Raw genomic sequence first — 17377 nt, forward strand, 5'->3', positions numbered from 1 at the left:
GGGTAAATGGATAATAACAGGCTCATACCCCCTCCCAGCCCCATGTACATATTGCTGCTGCTGGCCAGTTTTGACATGGTGTCACCAGTGTAACTGCAGCACCTGTGAAGGAAGGCAGTGCCCATTCAGCCACTGGTGGCACGTGGCAGTGGGTGAAGCAGGATGGGATGCTATGGTGCCAACCCAGGGCGTGCTGAACAACTTCTTTTTCTATCATCTGCTCTAAACATTTCAAGGTCTTCCATATTGCTGGTGGATTAACCCCTATTTTGTCACATCTGGCTGCACCTCAAGTGCTGTTGTTTGGTGTTGGGTCCCGCACCATAAGGAAGGCAGAGAGGCCCTGCAGCGTGCCCAGAGACAGACAGCAGAGCTGTGAGGGGTCTGAGCACAGTGCTGTGGGGAGCAGCTGAGGGAACAGACAAGCAACAAGGCTCAGCTGCTCTCTGCCCCTGCCCTGCAGCAGACACGGAGCTGCTCGCACACCGGTACAACTTCTGTTCTGCAGAAGGGCACTGGGAAGAAGCGGATTTATCATTTTAACATTCCCAGCATCACCTGAGGGCTCCCTTTCCAGAGGACACTTGAGATACAAATCTATGAGATGGCCAAGCAATTGCATCTGGCAATTTACTGTAATAGCCCCGGCGGCACGAGGAGAGGAGAGCCTGTCCCAAGAGCAGCGGCAGGCAAAGCTACACCCTGCTAATGCCCACACAGAGCAGGGCTGGGCTGCACGGGGGCTTTCACACTGAAGGAAAGGAGGAGCACATCCTGCAGCAGCCAGCTGCACGCAGCCCATTCCGTGGGCCAAGGACACACACAGCACTGCAGGGAGCACTGGGGCTGTTAAACCCCGGGAGCAAAATATTTACAGGGAGAAGATCTCAATCAATCCCTTCCAACCACCTGCTTATTTAAATCCGTGCAAACGGTGTAAAATCGCACTGAAATAGGAGCGAAGTCGAGCTGCAGGCAGCGTGCTGGGAGGCAGCGCTGTTTGTCACCATCAGTGCTGTCCTCCTGGGTCAGCTGCAGCCCAACCCCAAACCTCCATCCACCCGCAGGGCCGAGCAGCAGTGCAGAACAGGATAGGGGAACATCCATCATCGGTGACAGGGGTTTATTAATCCCGCTCGGGGCACAGGGATGGATTTAATGATGTCTCCATATCCTCCATATTCCGCCGCTGAGATGCTATGGGAAAGGAATCCTCATCCAGAGAAGCCCTACGGAGATCCATCGCTCACTGGAGCATTTCAATGGGTATTGGTGCCATCGTGGGTTATGCATGGATGTGAGGTTGGAGCACTGAGAAAACAATTTCCACTCTCAAAAACAACCCTTCAGTCCTAAACCAGCGAAACCACGTCAGCATAAACCTGACAAACTTGCTTACAGAAGTGACTTTGAAATGACACCTGTGAGCTGGCACTGAGCCCTCTCGGGGTGAAGCTCCGTGTGCACCAGGTGCCAAAGCAGGGGGAGCAGAGGCAGCTCTGCAGGATGGGTCAGTGCAGAGAGAGGCATCGATGAGCACAATCAGCCGTGGGTTATCCACTGCCTGTCTGAAGGATTTTGCACTGTCAGGATGTTCTCCAACACAGATAATCATTTCAATCTGAAACTCCTCAGAACAAAACCGTACAATTAGCAATTCCCTTACCGGTTAGGAAAGGAAGAAAGAAGCCCAAGGCACAATTTAAGCCTATGTACAACGGAAGGAGCCCACAGGACAAGGTGCAGTGCTGATGTCAGGGAGCATATGGTGGGCACGCTGGGTGCTGGATGGAGCAGGAAGACCTCAGCATCATCAGCCAGGTCTCCTGCTTGGACAGGGGACAAGGCAACAAGGACATTTTTCTCTGCTACTAAACACTGGCTGCAGGGCCAGTCCTGGGGCTGACTTGGTTATGCTTTCAGACCCCAGAGCCCTTCCCCACCACCACTACCAGGCCACAACGTTGCAAAGCCTTTTGTGCTCCCACACTCCCTATTTACAGGTGGCAGACGATTGGTCCTTTACAGCCAGAGCCCCACATGTTGCTGTAGGATGCATTTCTATTTCTGTGGCCAGACAAATGCCATCTCCCAGCCCAAACCACTGCAGGGGGTTAAGAAGCCATAAGTGCTTTCCCCAACTGCACACACCTCCTTGTGCACCACTGGGAATGGACAGCAAGGGAAGGGATGGCTGCCAGCACCTCAGCCCAGGCATGGCAGCATGATGATCCATCCCACCCAGTCTGCCAGGTGCAAAGGGTCTGCATGGCAGCCCAGAGTGCTGAAGGACATATGGAGAGCCCCTGAAGGTGACATGTTATTGGCTTTTGCATGAGCTGCAATCCTGACCCAGACCCAGAACTGCTGCCTGACACAAAGGGCTGTGCCAAAGTAGAAGGGATTTTCCCATGTTTCCAGATTCCCTCTCTCATATTTCCTTCGCTGAGGAGCAGGTCAGGCCATCAGCTTGCTTCAGCAAAACCATGCAAGTGGCTGCTCATTCCAGGAGGGGAAACCAGAGCCCCAGAACTTTGCAAAGCAGAAGGAAACCCAAAAATGCAGGAAAACTCTGGTGTAGTCAGTAACTGCAAAGCTTCTCAGCTTTGGGAATGACCACAGAATAAGTTGCACCACGGTGCAACCCCTCACCTGCAAAGCAAATAACATCTGGCTGAAGGGAACACCAGGCTGCATGTGTGCACCTCCCTGAGCTTCCATGCCAATGAGGGCTTATGTTACAGCTACAGAGAAGCAACACAGCTAGAGGAAGGCTGAAGGAAACAGCCCGAGCCCTGAGACATCCACCTTACAAACCCAACAAGGTGAAGTTTGCACCAACCCAGCATGAGTGCATCAGCACCATGACCCCAGGAGCCCAGCGAGCAAAGGAGGGAGCAGGAACGCCCCAAGAACACAGGGCTCCTCCAGGAGAGGAACAGCTCTGGAGATGCACGACTCATCCACTCCTCTCCATGCTTCAAGCACTGACTCCATCACACTTCCAAATTCCAGCTGCCTAAGCAATTTTTTGCAGATATTTCCCCTTCTTCACAATCATTTGGCTAATAAGATGAGCAGGTTGGGCTCATTTATTTTGGACACAGCTCGTGGGTCATTAGCGGAAAGGCTAATCGTTAGGTTGGCAGAGAGTGTTGCTTCTGCTTCAGAGCTGGCTGCAAGGCACAGAGAGAGGAGAGAGCAGGAGCCTGAGCCCTGAGAAAGATGACAGCAGGTGCCTCTGGAAGTGGAATTTTCCTTTGCTGTTTCCTAAGGTACCACTGAGAAAGCAGGTAGAATGTTGGTGCCCAAGGCTACCATGCACAGCTCCAGCTCCCTCCATGCGCCCTGCTGGCACTCAGGGCTGCAGGCTCTCCTTCCTCCCTACAGCAAAGCCACAGGGACCTTTCAGGGCCCTTTTAGGGATGGTTTGGAGCCCCAGGAAACTTTAAGCACTCTACAGCCCTATGGAGGTTGAGGCACCCCACAGCTCCTGGAAGTTCAGGCCATCTCACAGCCCCAAGGAAGCTCTGGATACTCTGCAGCTCTCGACTGCCTCCGGGCAGCCACACACTTCCCCTCCCACTCTTTCAGCATCGCAGCTGAGGACCTGAAGGCACTTGCCAAGGCAGCATTGTAAAGCCATGAAGGGAGGGGGGAACAGCCAGGGCAGATGCCCATCGTTTGCCCCTTCCTCTCATGGGATGCTCCGAGGGTCCCCTTGGTGTCCCCATGCTCTCTGGGTAAAGCCCCTCATGCAGGAGGTGCTGGGGAGGCTCCACAGGGCTCTTTTAGCAGAGAAAAAGAGGAAAATTTGGGAACTAATTTAGAGCTCATATTTCCTAAGCCCTTTCAGACACTGAGGCTATTGGCAGGCAGCGTCCCAGCCCCTGCCAGTCTCAGCAGCTCTACAATGTCCTTTCATTGGCAAGGGCAGCAGTGGAGAAAAAATAACACAGCAAAACAAGGGACATGTGATGGAGAGCTTGGCTGAGGGCTCCCTCCCCTTCGAGGCCCTGCATGCCAAGGAGGGAGAGCACAAAGGATTGAAAAGTGGCCTTTTAAAAAGGGAAAAAGCAAAGAAACAAAGCACACGGCTTGTTTTGCTGAGGGAAACGTGGCCAGCACGAGGCGATGGGGCAAGCATCTCTGAGGGTCTGCATTTCACCCAAACCCATTGCAGGTCCTGGGTGAGGCACCCCAAACCCAAGCAGTACCCTATGGTAAGGTCAACCCCACACCTCCATAACCAGCCCTCAGCCACAAAGCTGAGAGGTACCTTGCAGCTCGTTTACTTGATACTGTGAAGCCAGATGAGCCTCTGGCACCATTTCCAGCTGTAGGTTGATGTATGTGTAGCTTTCACTTCATTTCTGTTTGTTTTTGGAAGCCTTGCAGCTACCGTGCCCTTTGTTTGCAATTTGCAAGCTGGTCTTGTCTTTCCCAACCCCACACCACAGGTGACTGTGACCAGCAGCACAGCCCCTCCATCAGCTCAGAGATCCCCAAAAGCAGCATGCAGCACCCCAGGTCTCACAGGGTCCTAAAATGCCATGAGAGACAGCATCCATACGACCATATGTCCCGAATGCACCCAGCTCTGACACACCTGTACCCCACCACAGTGCTCCCTGTTTTCTCTGGAGCTCAACCATTCTCCCAGACCTCCCCAGTGTTTGCAGCAGCATTTCACCTTGTCAGCTGCTCCACGCTCCCCAGCAGCTCTCTCTGCAATTGCTGCCATCGGCACGATGGTTTCACCCCAAATCCTCCAAGTCTGGTGCAGCAAGGAAAGCTGGGCTCGGGGTAGTCACAAAATCACTGAATGGTTTGAGTTGCAAGGGACCCTTAAAGGCCACCTGGTCTCACTCCCTGCAGTGCACAGGGACATCCACAGCTCCATCAGTGTTCTGAGCCCCAACAGCCTGACCTTGGCCGTCTGCAGGGACGGGGCAGCACCACCTCTCTGTGCAACCTGTGCAGTGCCTCACCGCCCTTACCAAAAGAAGCTTTTTCCTTATATCCAACCTAAATCTCCCCTCTTTTAGTCTGAAATCACGTCCCCTTGTCCCGTCGCAACAGCCCCACAATCAGTCCCCTTCCTCCTAACAGCCCCATCAGATACCAACAAACTGCTCTCTCAGCTCCCCCAGAGCCTTCTCTTCTCCAGGCTGAACCAGCACCCGCTCCCAGCTCACGCCTCTCCCTTAGAAATCATTATTTTCCTGTGGTTTTAGGTAATTGGATTTTTAGAATAAGCACCATTAGTTTATTTTCTTTGCTGCACACCACAGAGACCTTGCAAAGGCTAAAAAAGAGCTGGGTCCTGCTGTCTGGGGGGATGCGGGGGAGGCAGAGCGGGAGCAGGACAGGTAAAAATAACCACGCATGGCCCATGCTGCTCCCAATTACACCAGTGGGAATTGTGCCCAATTCCTGCAGCAGATCCAGGCATGCACGCACACATTTTTTCCCCTCAAAGAAGTTCTCAGCTATATTAGCAGCCCTGCAACAATCAGAAAAATCACCCATGGATGAGCTTCTTCCACTGCTTCGCATCAGCACGTTTTGGAGCATCCCTTCCCAACGGAACCCAGACTCAGGTTTGGGTTTATTTCCAACCAATCCCAGCTTCCTGGGTGATGCAGCTGCTGATGGCCGTTCATCAAATATTTTTCACCCATGGTTTAGCTGCAGTTACTCAAAAAAAGAGCCTGGCAAGATGTTCTACAAATGGTTTATCTGCTCAGACAGTTTCACATCAGCTGAGACGAAAGCGTTGTGGGGAGGATATGGAAAGTGCTGAAGAGGAGAAACATTTCACTCTGACACTTTCCTGAGCACAAAGCGCTCTGCCTTTTCACTTTGCAACGCTGCCGTGTGAAACTAAGTCCAATTTATTTTTAAATGGGGAAAAAAAAAAAAAAAGAAGCTCCAAATGAAAGCAAACATCATATTTCTTGGGACAAATAAGACATTGCGTTTCATCCTGTCATTAAGACTTATTCCAGGTCGCAAGATTTGCCAACAAAACATTCCTTCTTTTGTACAAAAATCTCTCCCAAACATCTCAAAGCAATCCTGCATCAGGTTTGTCACAGCTCACCTCCACACGAGCCGGCTCCTGATGCTGACAACATTTACCTGATAGGAGCATTTCGAAGCAGCGCTGCACATATATCCAAGCAAGGACAACCAGTGAGAGAAGGCAAAGCTGCAAATTACACCGAGTTTGAGGAAAAGGCAAGACGAGGCACAGCGAGCCCATATGGGGCAGGGATGTGCCTTCCTCTCCCCCACCTGGCTGCCCAGAGAGCTGTGGGTGCCCCATTTCTGGAGGTGTCCAAGGCTGTGGATGGGGCCTGGGGCAGCCTGAGCTGCTGGGGGGCAGCCAGCCCACAGCAGAGGATGGAGTTCAGTGGTCTTCAAGGGCCCTTCCAACCCAAACCACTCTGTGGTTCTGTGACCTGCAAACTCCAAGCACAGACCAGGGCACCCCGCTACGAACACACACTTGATATTTCAGCAGCATGGAGGTGCACATGGACAGGGTGAGGGCACACAGTGCCTTCCCTTTTGCCCATGTTCTCAGCCATGCACTAATCCTACTCTCACCACACCTCCCCCAAAATCCCTATGCTTTTCCTTCGTTTCCTCCCTTCAGCATCTCCCTCCAAGCTCAAGCACCCTCTGTTTACAACAACCACCTATCTAACACGAGCTCATGCTGTTCCCCCTCCAACTATTCTCCTTTTTCAGCATACTGAAGATGAAAAATATCTACGGCAGCAGATGCATCCCACGCGTTCAATGCCATCTGCAAGGAGCAGCCCCTCCCATGGCTGCTTTTCCCCTAATATCGACTTGGATTGCCCTAGGGATGACATCAGAAAGTTGGTTTGCTGCTCAGCTTGGATGAACTAAGAGTGTTTATTCATCCTTACTTTATCTGCGATGCAAATCAAGCACTCCAGTTACATATTTTAACACAGGGGGTTCTGGTTCCCATTTTATCCCATCTCTGCAAAGGTGGAGTGGAGGAGAAAAGACAGAGGCTGCCTGTCCCAGACCAGAAAGAGTTGGTTCATGGGCAGCAGACACAGCCACAGCCCCACCAGCACCCTCAGACAGCTCAGGACCAGACCAAGGATAGGGACAGCATGCAGGACCTCCTAGCAGGACCATCAGAGCTCAGCAAAGCTTGGCTGTCCTGACCCCACAGGGCAGGAGGGGGGGACACAATTCTCGTACAGATTTACACCGATTCTATTCCTCTTTTCTTTTTATTAAAAATATAAAAAAAAAAAAAAAACCAAACAGCTCATTGGAGATCAATTTAGCTGCTTAATAACTTTCAGATAAGGAAATCTGCTGCTGCAGCAATTTTTTTCCCTACCCTAATTAATTCCTAAACATATCACAAGCTGGAAGTGCATGTTTTATGAATCCGGTTGACCTCCTGGTGCAGAAATGATGACACAGATGTTGTGCCTCCTTCACTACCTCATTACTCATGTTACACCATTCTTCTCCAAATGAGCTGGCTGCCATCAACAAGGCACACTGCAAGGCTCCAGCAGCATCCCACAGCCACCAGAGCACTCAGCCCCTACACTGCAATACATTGCAATACACAGGCAGTGCAGAGAGGCAGAGTCGTGGCATTCCTGACAGGAAAAGGGGAAAAAGAGAGGTTAAGGATGGATGGACGATGGCAAAGAAGCAGCTTCAGGAAGGAGGTAGCAGTTCCTGAAAGCCCTCCAGCTCCTGGATACAGATGCAGTGCTTCTGACCCTGGTGATGGGAGGAAGGCATTGGGCTGCACATCCCACCCGGCTCCACTTCAGAGCAGGATGCTCAATCAGAGGGAAGCGTTTAGGAGCACACTTTATACCCATCTTAGAAGCTGACAGAGCACAGCACAAGCAGCTGATCATTAGGGACACGTCGGGATGCGTAAGATCAAGAAGAAAAAAAGGAAACTTGTCTAAACAAGAGCTGAAAAATCTGCTGGGAAACCGAGCAACCAGCAGCTAACTGCTGCCAGCAGAAAGCAGGAAGTTACAAAACGAAGATCAGCTTGATGATATTTGGTCACCTTTATTCCAGACACCCCAACAGTCCCTCGCAGGGAGGTGGTACGAGATGAAATGAGGCTCTGGTGTGTTACCATCCAGGGAAGGCGAGAGGTGGCCGTCCCCATGTGTCACCCACCATGGGCACCAGCCCTGCACCTCCATCTTAGGGGCACAGCAAAGGGCAACGCAGAGCTGCCAAGGAGTTCAGCCGTTCAGGTGGTTCAGAGCAAGGTGAGATGTGCCCATCCTACCAATGCCACGGCTCTGCATCCTGCAATTGCACACACAGCTGCAGCAACCACTAGAAAATGTGGCTCTGGGCCTCAGCCCACAACAATGCTCAACAATAACTGAACAGGCATAATATGGTGGAGAAAAATATATCTTATGTTCTGCTAAATTCAGCAATTTACAAGGCTGGAATAATTAGTGGTTTAAAATGTTTTGACACAAGCAGCCCCAATAATCATGATAAATCATATCAGGCATATGCCCAGATCCTCAAAGTGACAGACGACAAACAGAGCAGTGACAAGACGCTCCATCATGCAGGGAATCATTGAGTTAATGGAAGAATTATTGCTTCTGAAATCCACTCCAGTCCTATTGTGGGGAACATTCCAATTTATCAAAGCCAAATGAACATTAATTGCTGCAGCCTGGTAAGTTTTCGAGCTGCTGTGACCTTCATTGAATTTTAATCCAAAACAGATAAGATTTACTTCCACACAAGAGGAAACAACACAATTAAACCCAAATAACAGCTAAGAATATGGGGAAAAACACAACAGATGTAATGACAAAAATATTGATTCCTTCCTACTTGGCGCTGCACAAAAAATAAAGAGTAAATAAAATCTAGCATTTACATAAATATATTTATATATATATTTCCTTTCTTCCCTTTTCATCTGGGAGACAAATCTTAGTTGCTCAAGCCAAGAGGAAAGGGGTGGCAGACAGTAATGGAGACTGAATTCCCTTTAACTGCAGTAATTAATGTGTTATGTTTCAGTGGGGAAAGATTAAGACAAAATGGTGAGAAGAAAAAAAAAAGAAGGAAAAAAAAGGTATTATTGTGCTGTTACAGATGTCCTTGAGCTTGAGCAGAGATGCAGAGAGGGTCACAGCTGCCCCTGGGACATGAGGCAGAATGCAGAGGAATGATGGCACGGCCATGCCAAGTGAACGGCACAAAGCAGGACATGGGAGGGCAGAGCTGGGCATTCAGGTGGCACACAGCAGAGTGGGCTCTGCAGAATGCAAGGACTTGGGGTCGGGATGGAGGTAATAGTATGGGAAAGCAGCCCAAAGCTCTGGGACACGGATGGCATTTAATCCAAGAAACAAAGACTTCCAAGCAGTTTTACTTTAGCTACACAAATCCATGTGGTTTTGAGAGAAACCCACAACAGGCATTTATCTTCTGCTAGTAACTCCAACCTTGGCTTGGGTTCACTCAAAGAAGTTCATGAATCTTCCAAGAGATGGGCAAAGCATTCTGCTGGTGGGCAGTCCTGGCCCAGGGAGCTCTGCAGGTCCCCAGCACCAGGACTTGGAAAGAAAGTAGAATTACAGCTGCTGTGCAGGAGGAACTCTGGTTTCTCTCCTGTCCTCACCTCGCTCATCTAGAAGCTGTCACCCAAAGCCATGGATGCTCCCATGCCATTGGGTTCAGTGCTGCATGGCAAAGCCTCATCTAGACAACCTCAGCACAGGATGCCCTGACACATACGTGCCCACTGCAGCCAAGCAGGGCTCAAGGTTTCACACCCCAATTTCTGTTTTGCTGTCTTTATTCTTCGCTCTCTCTCTCTCTTCTGTTTTTTTTCAGGCTTATTTTCTAAGTATTCCAGCTCGACTGTTTTCCCCCCCAGTATTCCATCACACTGACACTGGTGGCAGGATGTAAGAAGCATTCCCTGCCCAACCCATTGAGCTCCTGCCCCTTCTGCCATCCTGCTATCACACCGTGCCTTCTCTCATCCAACAGCCTCAATGCAAAGCCTCTTTCTGCATTCACTTGCACTCAGTGCCCAATCTAAAGCCTCGCTGACAAGGGTTGAGACACTCAGAAAAAAAAACACCAGATTTAGGTTGTAGAAGCCAAATAGCTGCTTGTTCAAGCAGGAAAAAAAAAGTCACGAAGCCACCTCTGCTCTGCCTTCCAAAATGAAAAAACAGACGGCATGGAAATGGCACACAGGCTGTAAAACACAAACAGATGCACCTCGTGCAGAGGGGTGCTGCAGGATTCCCATATGCAATTTGTGCAAGCGATGTGCAGGTACACAGTGCTCTGGGGATCTAGAAGCCTAACTTCTAGACCACCATCTCATAAGTCACTGAATTAAGCACCTTAAAAGGCACAGAACACTTACACAGTGTGTTAGTGACAGCCAGAATCTAAGATAAGAAACGTTCAAAGCACTGAGATCATGTTTTCACTCATCAGACTGATCCTCTGAAGCAGGAGGATCGTGCTGCAGAACACAACTTCTCAAGACAAGAAATTCAGCTTACAGTAACTCCAAAAAATAGCAATCAACCCATGATCTTGCCTTTGCGTGTACATGAAGGCCAAGGAGATTTCCACCAACACCCCGACAGGTGCCAGCAGAGGCTCGAGGACTCCCACATTCCCACCACCCCACTTCCATTCTCAAACAAGACCAACCCCACTTTGCCTCCCGGCCCCTTCATACACACCTCTCCCTCTCTGGAGGCACGAGAGGACACGCACAAGGGACAAAGACAAGGCACATCGGACTCTCCAGCCCGTCCTTTACCACCACTGTCCCCATGCCCTCCCACTCACCATGACGGAGATATGAAGGATGTGCATCTGCTCCTCCACGATCTCGGAAGGCTCCTGGAGGCTGGGAGGAGTGGCCCGGGAGAGCTGCTCGGCGCTGCTCATGGAGACATGGAAGTACAGGGTGCCGTTTTCCAACCACTGCTGCTTCCAGTGCACCAACGAGATGTCTGCCACCGTCCCCGACATCTCTGCAGGGACAAAACATGCAACCAAGGGTCAGTTTGTTCTATGACATCAGAGCTTCACCACCACCTGCATAAAGAATTTCCTCCTAATATCTAACCTACATCTCCCATCTCGGGACTGGAAGCCAGGATAACAGCATCCTAACACACCCCAGCACAGCAGCAGCATCACCACCCAACACCACCACGGCACCATACCTGACAAATGAGGAGCTGGGACAATTTGGGCACCATGCAATCAAAAGCAAGCGCAGTTCTGTGCTCAGCACTCCCAGCAGCTCCGATCTGCAGCTGCTGCGTCTGGCTTGGCCAAGCAGCAGCAGAACAGGAGTGCTGACAGCTCCACAGCTGCCTATCAAGTTTTTAACAGATCTCTGCAAAGAACCGATTTGTCAGTTTGGCAGCCAAACCAAAACCGAAAAGAAAAAAAAAATACTACCGCTAAATAAGCCACAATATTTCTCCTTCCACCACCTCTCTTTTTGCATTTGTTGTTCCATTTGCAATACAAGCAATGGGAAAGAAGTCAGGTTCCCACTGGCAGTCCTCCGAGTCACTGGATTTGGGGTGTCAGCAGGCAGTCACAACATGGGGAACCCAAACCCAATTCCCTTCTGTTTGGGGAGAGCAACCTCACATCCAATTCAATGGGTTGTGACACCTTCAGAATGATGTTTTTAAGAGGAGTGGAGATGTGGCACCAAGGGACATGGTCAGTGGGTGCAGTGGGGATGGGTTGGGTTGGAGTTGGTGATCTTAGAGCTGTTTTCCAACCTTAACGATTCTGTGGTTCCAATGGAGGGAGCAGCCACGGCATTCTGTATTCCTGAAAGCTACTGGGCAAAAGCACTGCCAGCTCTAGCTTGGAGTGGGAACAATGAAGTGAGGCCAGCTGAGGGCATCCTGAGAGCTCCCAGCAATGTTTGGGTCAAGGTCCTTCAAGGTGCTGGATCACAGGTAGCCCCACGAGTCACAAGACCAGGTGCTTCCACTTCTACAGACCCACGTACCAATCCCTCCTGACCCAAAAACAAAAGTATATTTTTCAGGAAACACTTCTTCCCAACCCTGAAACCAGCACACTGTTCAGCAGCAGACTCCAGGCTTTGAACCACAGATTAAAGCAGACAAGTCCCCACCGTGCCATGGGATGGCTCCATGGGGCTGCTGCTGTGGGACGGCAACACCCCACTGCTGCTGTGGGGCTTCAGTGGGGCTGGGGCAAGGACAAGGTTACCCTGCTGCTGCCAGCCCCTTATTCAGCATCTCACTAATGACACTGCAGGCACAACGCTGCCAGCTGAACCTCATCGAGGGCTGTGCTCATTAGTGCTGCCTCCCAAGCACAGCACTGGTCGTTATCCCCAATTTCTGCGCACATCTGAGCACTCAAAGGAAAAAAACTAAACAGCTCCTGACCGTGCATGGGATCCGTAAGAGCCCACGCTCACACTTTGGAGGGGATGGATGAACTCACTGTCATATCTCTTGTCATTGCAACGAGTCGTCTCCTAATAATCCCTTCTCTCCTTTAATATAAATAGCTGTTTGCTGGAGCAAAGCAGAACCAAGAGGAGCTGCTCACAGCCTTTGCCCTGCAAATCACGTCAGGTCTGCGGCTCACACTTCAGGACAGGTGCTGGTGCAGGCTGCACAGTAAGGAAAGGAACACGGCCATCTCACCTGCAAAGAGATGAGAGCAGAGGGCCGCTTACAGTGGTAAAAGTAAGGACAAGGAGAAGGCAATATCAGGGCTGTTTAACCACAGCTGTCTTCACACCAATACTTTAAAGCTCAGCACTGACAAGCATCTACCTGTCTAATTAAAATTGCAACAAAGGTCACATCGAGGAGCAGAAGCACTGCCTCAGCTTTGGGACAGACAGCACAACCCCTCCTACAGAGACAAGGAGGGAACGGTACAGAAGCATCACAAGAGAGGGTCCTCCTTATTTAAAGCCACGCTAACTCAGCTCAGAGGTGCAGTCACCCACGGCACAGGGCGATCTGCACTGCTGCTCACGGGGCATGAACTCTTCCCACACATCTCTGCAGCTTCCCAAATGGTCACAGCATCAGAAGCAGCACTGCCTGGAGCACAGCAGGGACCCAAGGTGGTGCTGCCAGGACCCAACCACCACCACTCCCAACGTTGCACCACACCACGGCGGCATGGGAAAAGCCCCAGGGGCAGCCAGAATCCTCCGAATTTCTTCCCTTTCCACGCACGTCCTTTTGCATGGGGTGTTTAAACGGATCACAGAGAACATTTCTGGGGAGTTCTGAGATTCAGGCAATTTTTTGGATTTTAGCCTAGACTGGAGATAAGCCTGTTTCATGTTCAAAAGGTCTCTTCCAAAAGTAGAAACTTCAATTTAACATTCATTTCGCAATGTTAAGCAAAACCCAGCAGCGAAGCAATTCCTGATGAACGCCGGGTGCCATTTACCATACATTTATAAATATCTGAATGCTCCCCAGCCCTGAACCCCACCATGCAAGAAACCTGGCCATCACCACCCCTAGCACTGCCAGAACACCGCGAGCCTTCCAGCAGATTTGCTGCTCGGGGAGAGAAAGAAAAAAGAAAAAAAAAAGCAAGAAAGATGTTCTTGAGCCCTTTTAGCTGCTGAACCCTTCAATATCCAAATGCGGGGAAGTTTCTTGGCCTCGAGCACTTGACATGAATATTATACTGCCTGTGTTTTGCCGGACACGCATTGTCACCCCGCTATCTACACGGCAGTTACAGCAGCGATACGCCGTCCATCAGCAGGAATGCAATAGTCTGCAGCAAGATTGCCTGTTATCAGAGCTTTCAAATACTTTTGGAACAAATTAAGGGCATTCCTGCACTAAAATAGAATGAGATACAGCGAGGGTTCAAAATGGGCAGCAATGGAAAAGCACTTGTAGTCTGTAGCTATTCAAGAACTCAAGCTATTCAGCGCTCAAGCCGGTCCTGCAGCAATGGCCACAGCTCTGTGGGGGAAACAGGGAGAAAATGGTCAGGCTGACCCACAGATCCAGCCCTGCCTGTGTTGGCGATGATGCTGACTGCCCCCGGGGATGGATGGCATCTGCTAACAATGCTCTGGATATAAGAAAAAGCACATAGAGCAACTTTCCTTCTCTGCCCTTCCTCTGAGTCCCATAAAGCTGCAGCTTCATGTTTTCCTTGGAAATCAAAGTTACCAAACAAAACCCCCCCACTGCTCAGAACCCAAACGGCTCATGGCAACGGGACAGCCACCCACCCAGGACAGGTCAGGGAGGGATGTGGGACCCCAGCAGGGCTCCTTCCAATCGATTTGGTAATTCCATTTTTCCTCCGCCGTTCCTACAGTCCTCACGCACAAACATTTTGAAGGTCTTCGGCTCTTATTACAATCAAACCTAAAAGCAAGAAGGCCTGAACGCACTTGGTTGGGAACCAAGACGATTCCCATAAAAGCAGATTATGCTGACGTGATGAATATAAAATGAAACAGCAGATATTAAAGTTGGAGAATTGTTACTTCGTGCCTCCCGGCTGCCAGGCGCTCTGCCTCCCCCTCCTCCTCCTCCTCCTCCTCCTCCTGGCTGTCTGGCTGATGGCACGAAGTGTGCTGATAGCCTTTTCACCCCTGCCTTCTCCAAGGCAGGCTGCCAGGCTTGAAATATTCAGCAGCTCCCCCCGCCAGCCCTTATGCAATGCTTCAGCGTTCATCGGTTATTCGGGAGGTTGCAGCCCTGCCTTATCTGCCACCAAGTTTCACAAAGCGTGTTTTGTATTTAATTGGCTTGTTCTCTGCTAATCCACCGCCACTGCCGACGTTTTGTTTCATCCTTGAAGGTCATCATTAAAACAACCCACTTTGCTTAGAGCCCTTCGCCCCTGCTCCGTGCCCCAGGCCCAGCCCACAGCCCTCCCCATCCCCAGACCTGCTGGGTGCACCCACAGAAGCAGAAGGTCCCCGGATCCCTCACCCTAATGCTCAGCACCACTCCTGCCTTCAGCCACGTGCTCTTCCCAGCTCGTGCTCTCCAAAGCCACCACTCACTGCCCAAGTGCTGGTTTACAGATTCTCTGGTTGCTAGCTACTGCCACTTATGCTAATGAACCAAAATTATGCACAAAGTCATAAACAGAGATCTCCCCAGCGCCCTTGCCAGCACACGATTGCTCCCTGCAGAGCAGATTATAGCAGACTTGCTCCAAAATGACTCCAGTAACGGGGCTTCCCCCTGCTCCCCAGGGGACAATTCTGCAGTCAAACAGGCCTTCACACTTCTTAGGGTTTGGGTCTTTTGTTAGCAACTCGGTGGTTTTTTTCCTCCTCAATCATTAGCTCACTTCATTATTTCTTCCCCTTTCCCTCTGCTCGATGTTAACATGTTCCTTTCCTTCTAAACCAGCTCCCCTCGCAGTACTCCCCAGGGCAACACACAAACACAGCTGCACGTCGTAAAAAAAAAAAAGGAACAGAGAAGCTCAGAAGTTTAAGAAGGTTGACAAGCTCCCTCTGATCATCTCTTTTCAAAGCATGAGATGCTCTGCACCTGCAGGGAACTCCACGGGTGGCTCCGGCACAGCACGTCCCCAGGGCTGGGACTGGGAGCTGCTGTGGATGCAGGAGGACAGCAGGGAGCCTTGGTCCTGAGGGAGCCCATGGGCAACAGCCTCAGCACTGTAAAAGCTCGAGTTCAGCATCTCCTCTGCTCTTCCTGATGCTGGATGGACCAAAGGGCCAGAGCCCAGCACAAGGCGAGGTGGATTTTGTTGCTTTGGGGCTGTCTAGAAGAAGAATGAGAAGCTGGGTTCGTGTATGTTCTGGAGAGCGGGCACCTCAAAGATTGCATAGGGATGGTAGATAGTTAACAGCTCTGATGGACAACTGATAGATAACTGACAAACAGCTGACAGTCAGCTGAGCCACCACCAAGGATCCCCCAGCTGGACCCCTCATGACCAGCACACCCCCAGTTTCTTAATTGCTGAAGGTCTGCACCCCAGCTTGTGGTCCTCAAGACGTACATTTACCAATAAAGCTCTCATGCTACAAACTCATGGGTACAGCAGAAACACACGTGTGCAAAGGGCTCTCCAACACATTTCACCTTCAGGCCAGAGCTGTGCAATGAACGTGTGGCACACACAGGTGCCACAGCCTGGTGCTGCTCTCGCTGTCCCACTAACAGTGGATCTCTTCCAGTTGACATCAGGCACAGTGAACCCAACCAGAACATTGGGATTCTTCTCACTCTCCCACCAAATTAATTCATAAACATTCATGTGTGCACTGTGCTTTTCTTTCTAAAAAAGTGCATATTCCAGACAGACGCAATTATGGTGAGGCACAGCAGGAGGCCAGCAGCCTGCATCACCATGCAGACAGAGCTGAGGACCAAGAGATGACATGGGACAAGCGATGAGGACAGAGCCAGCCCCTTCCCACCGTGCACCCTAAGCCCCTCCTAGTGGCTCTGCAGCCCCCACGTCCCCTCTAACCTAAGGCTGCAGAGGCTGACGGAAGCCACGAGCAGGTATTGATCTGCCTTCACTGCCTGCAGATCACAATCAGCCTCCACGCACCTTAAGGAAGCTCCGTGTACGTTCCCCCTTCTTACAGTTGCTTTGATTGCAATTCAGTCCTTAGTCCATTATCCTTATTTATAATGCCAGGGCTTCAGCGCGGAGCCTCAGGCAGTCTAAAATTATTACAGGGCCCTTTTGACTTTCAATTCCCTTCCATTCAATTCCATTTTTATTTGTCAGCAGAGACTCCCACTGGCCAGCCATGGAAGCCAACTGCACACAGGCAGATGGTGCTGCTACGTGTTAAACCAGCCCTATGGAGACAGCTGGTACGTGGCTCGGCACAGCAGGGCACTGCTGCTTGGATGGGGAACGCTGAGCCCAGAAGGGAATCATGGAATCATTGAGGTTGGAAAAGATTACTAACATCACCAAGTCCAACTGCCAACACATTGCCACCATACCCACTAAACCAGTGCCAGAATAGCAGAGATGGAGAGATGCTGGGGGCAGCTTCCTCATCCAGTTGGCCAACATGGCCATCACCCACAAAAAGGCAAAGGAACACAACTTCAAGCGTCACAGCTGCTCCCGTGTGCCCTCCAGAGATGGAGGAGGCCCGCAGGAGGGATGGTGTACAGATGTTGAGCTGCAGCCCTATGCCCTTTTTGCACCCCTACTCCCAATGGATTCACAACAACATCACAAGGACGCTTTGAGTTCTCACTGAGTGCCATACACAAAGCCAAGCAGATACTGCTGATAAATGGGAATAGCT

The 17377-nt window shown here is 50.8% G+C and overlaps 1 protein-coding gene across 1 annotated transcript in view; it reads right to left on the reverse strand.

Moving 5' to 3' along the window:
* The window catches only part of ASTN2 (astrotactin 2), a gene marked incomplete at both ends in the record, with an annotated part of 256968 nt that overhangs the window by 208883 nt on the left and 30708 nt on the right, over window positions 1–17377 (reverse strand). The window contains one exon of the mRNA XM_079544565.1: window positions 10897–11084. Coding sequence (XP_079400691.1) covers window positions 10897–11084 — 188 coding nt within the window. The remainder of the gene's footprint in view (window positions 1–10896; window positions 11085–17377) is intronic.

Source organism: Tetrao urogallus (genome assembly GCF_951394365.1).
Source record: "Tetrao urogallus genome assembly, chromosome: 19".
Lineage (NCBI taxonomy): Eukaryota > Metazoa > Chordata > Aves > Galliformes > Phasianidae > Tetrao > Tetrao urogallus.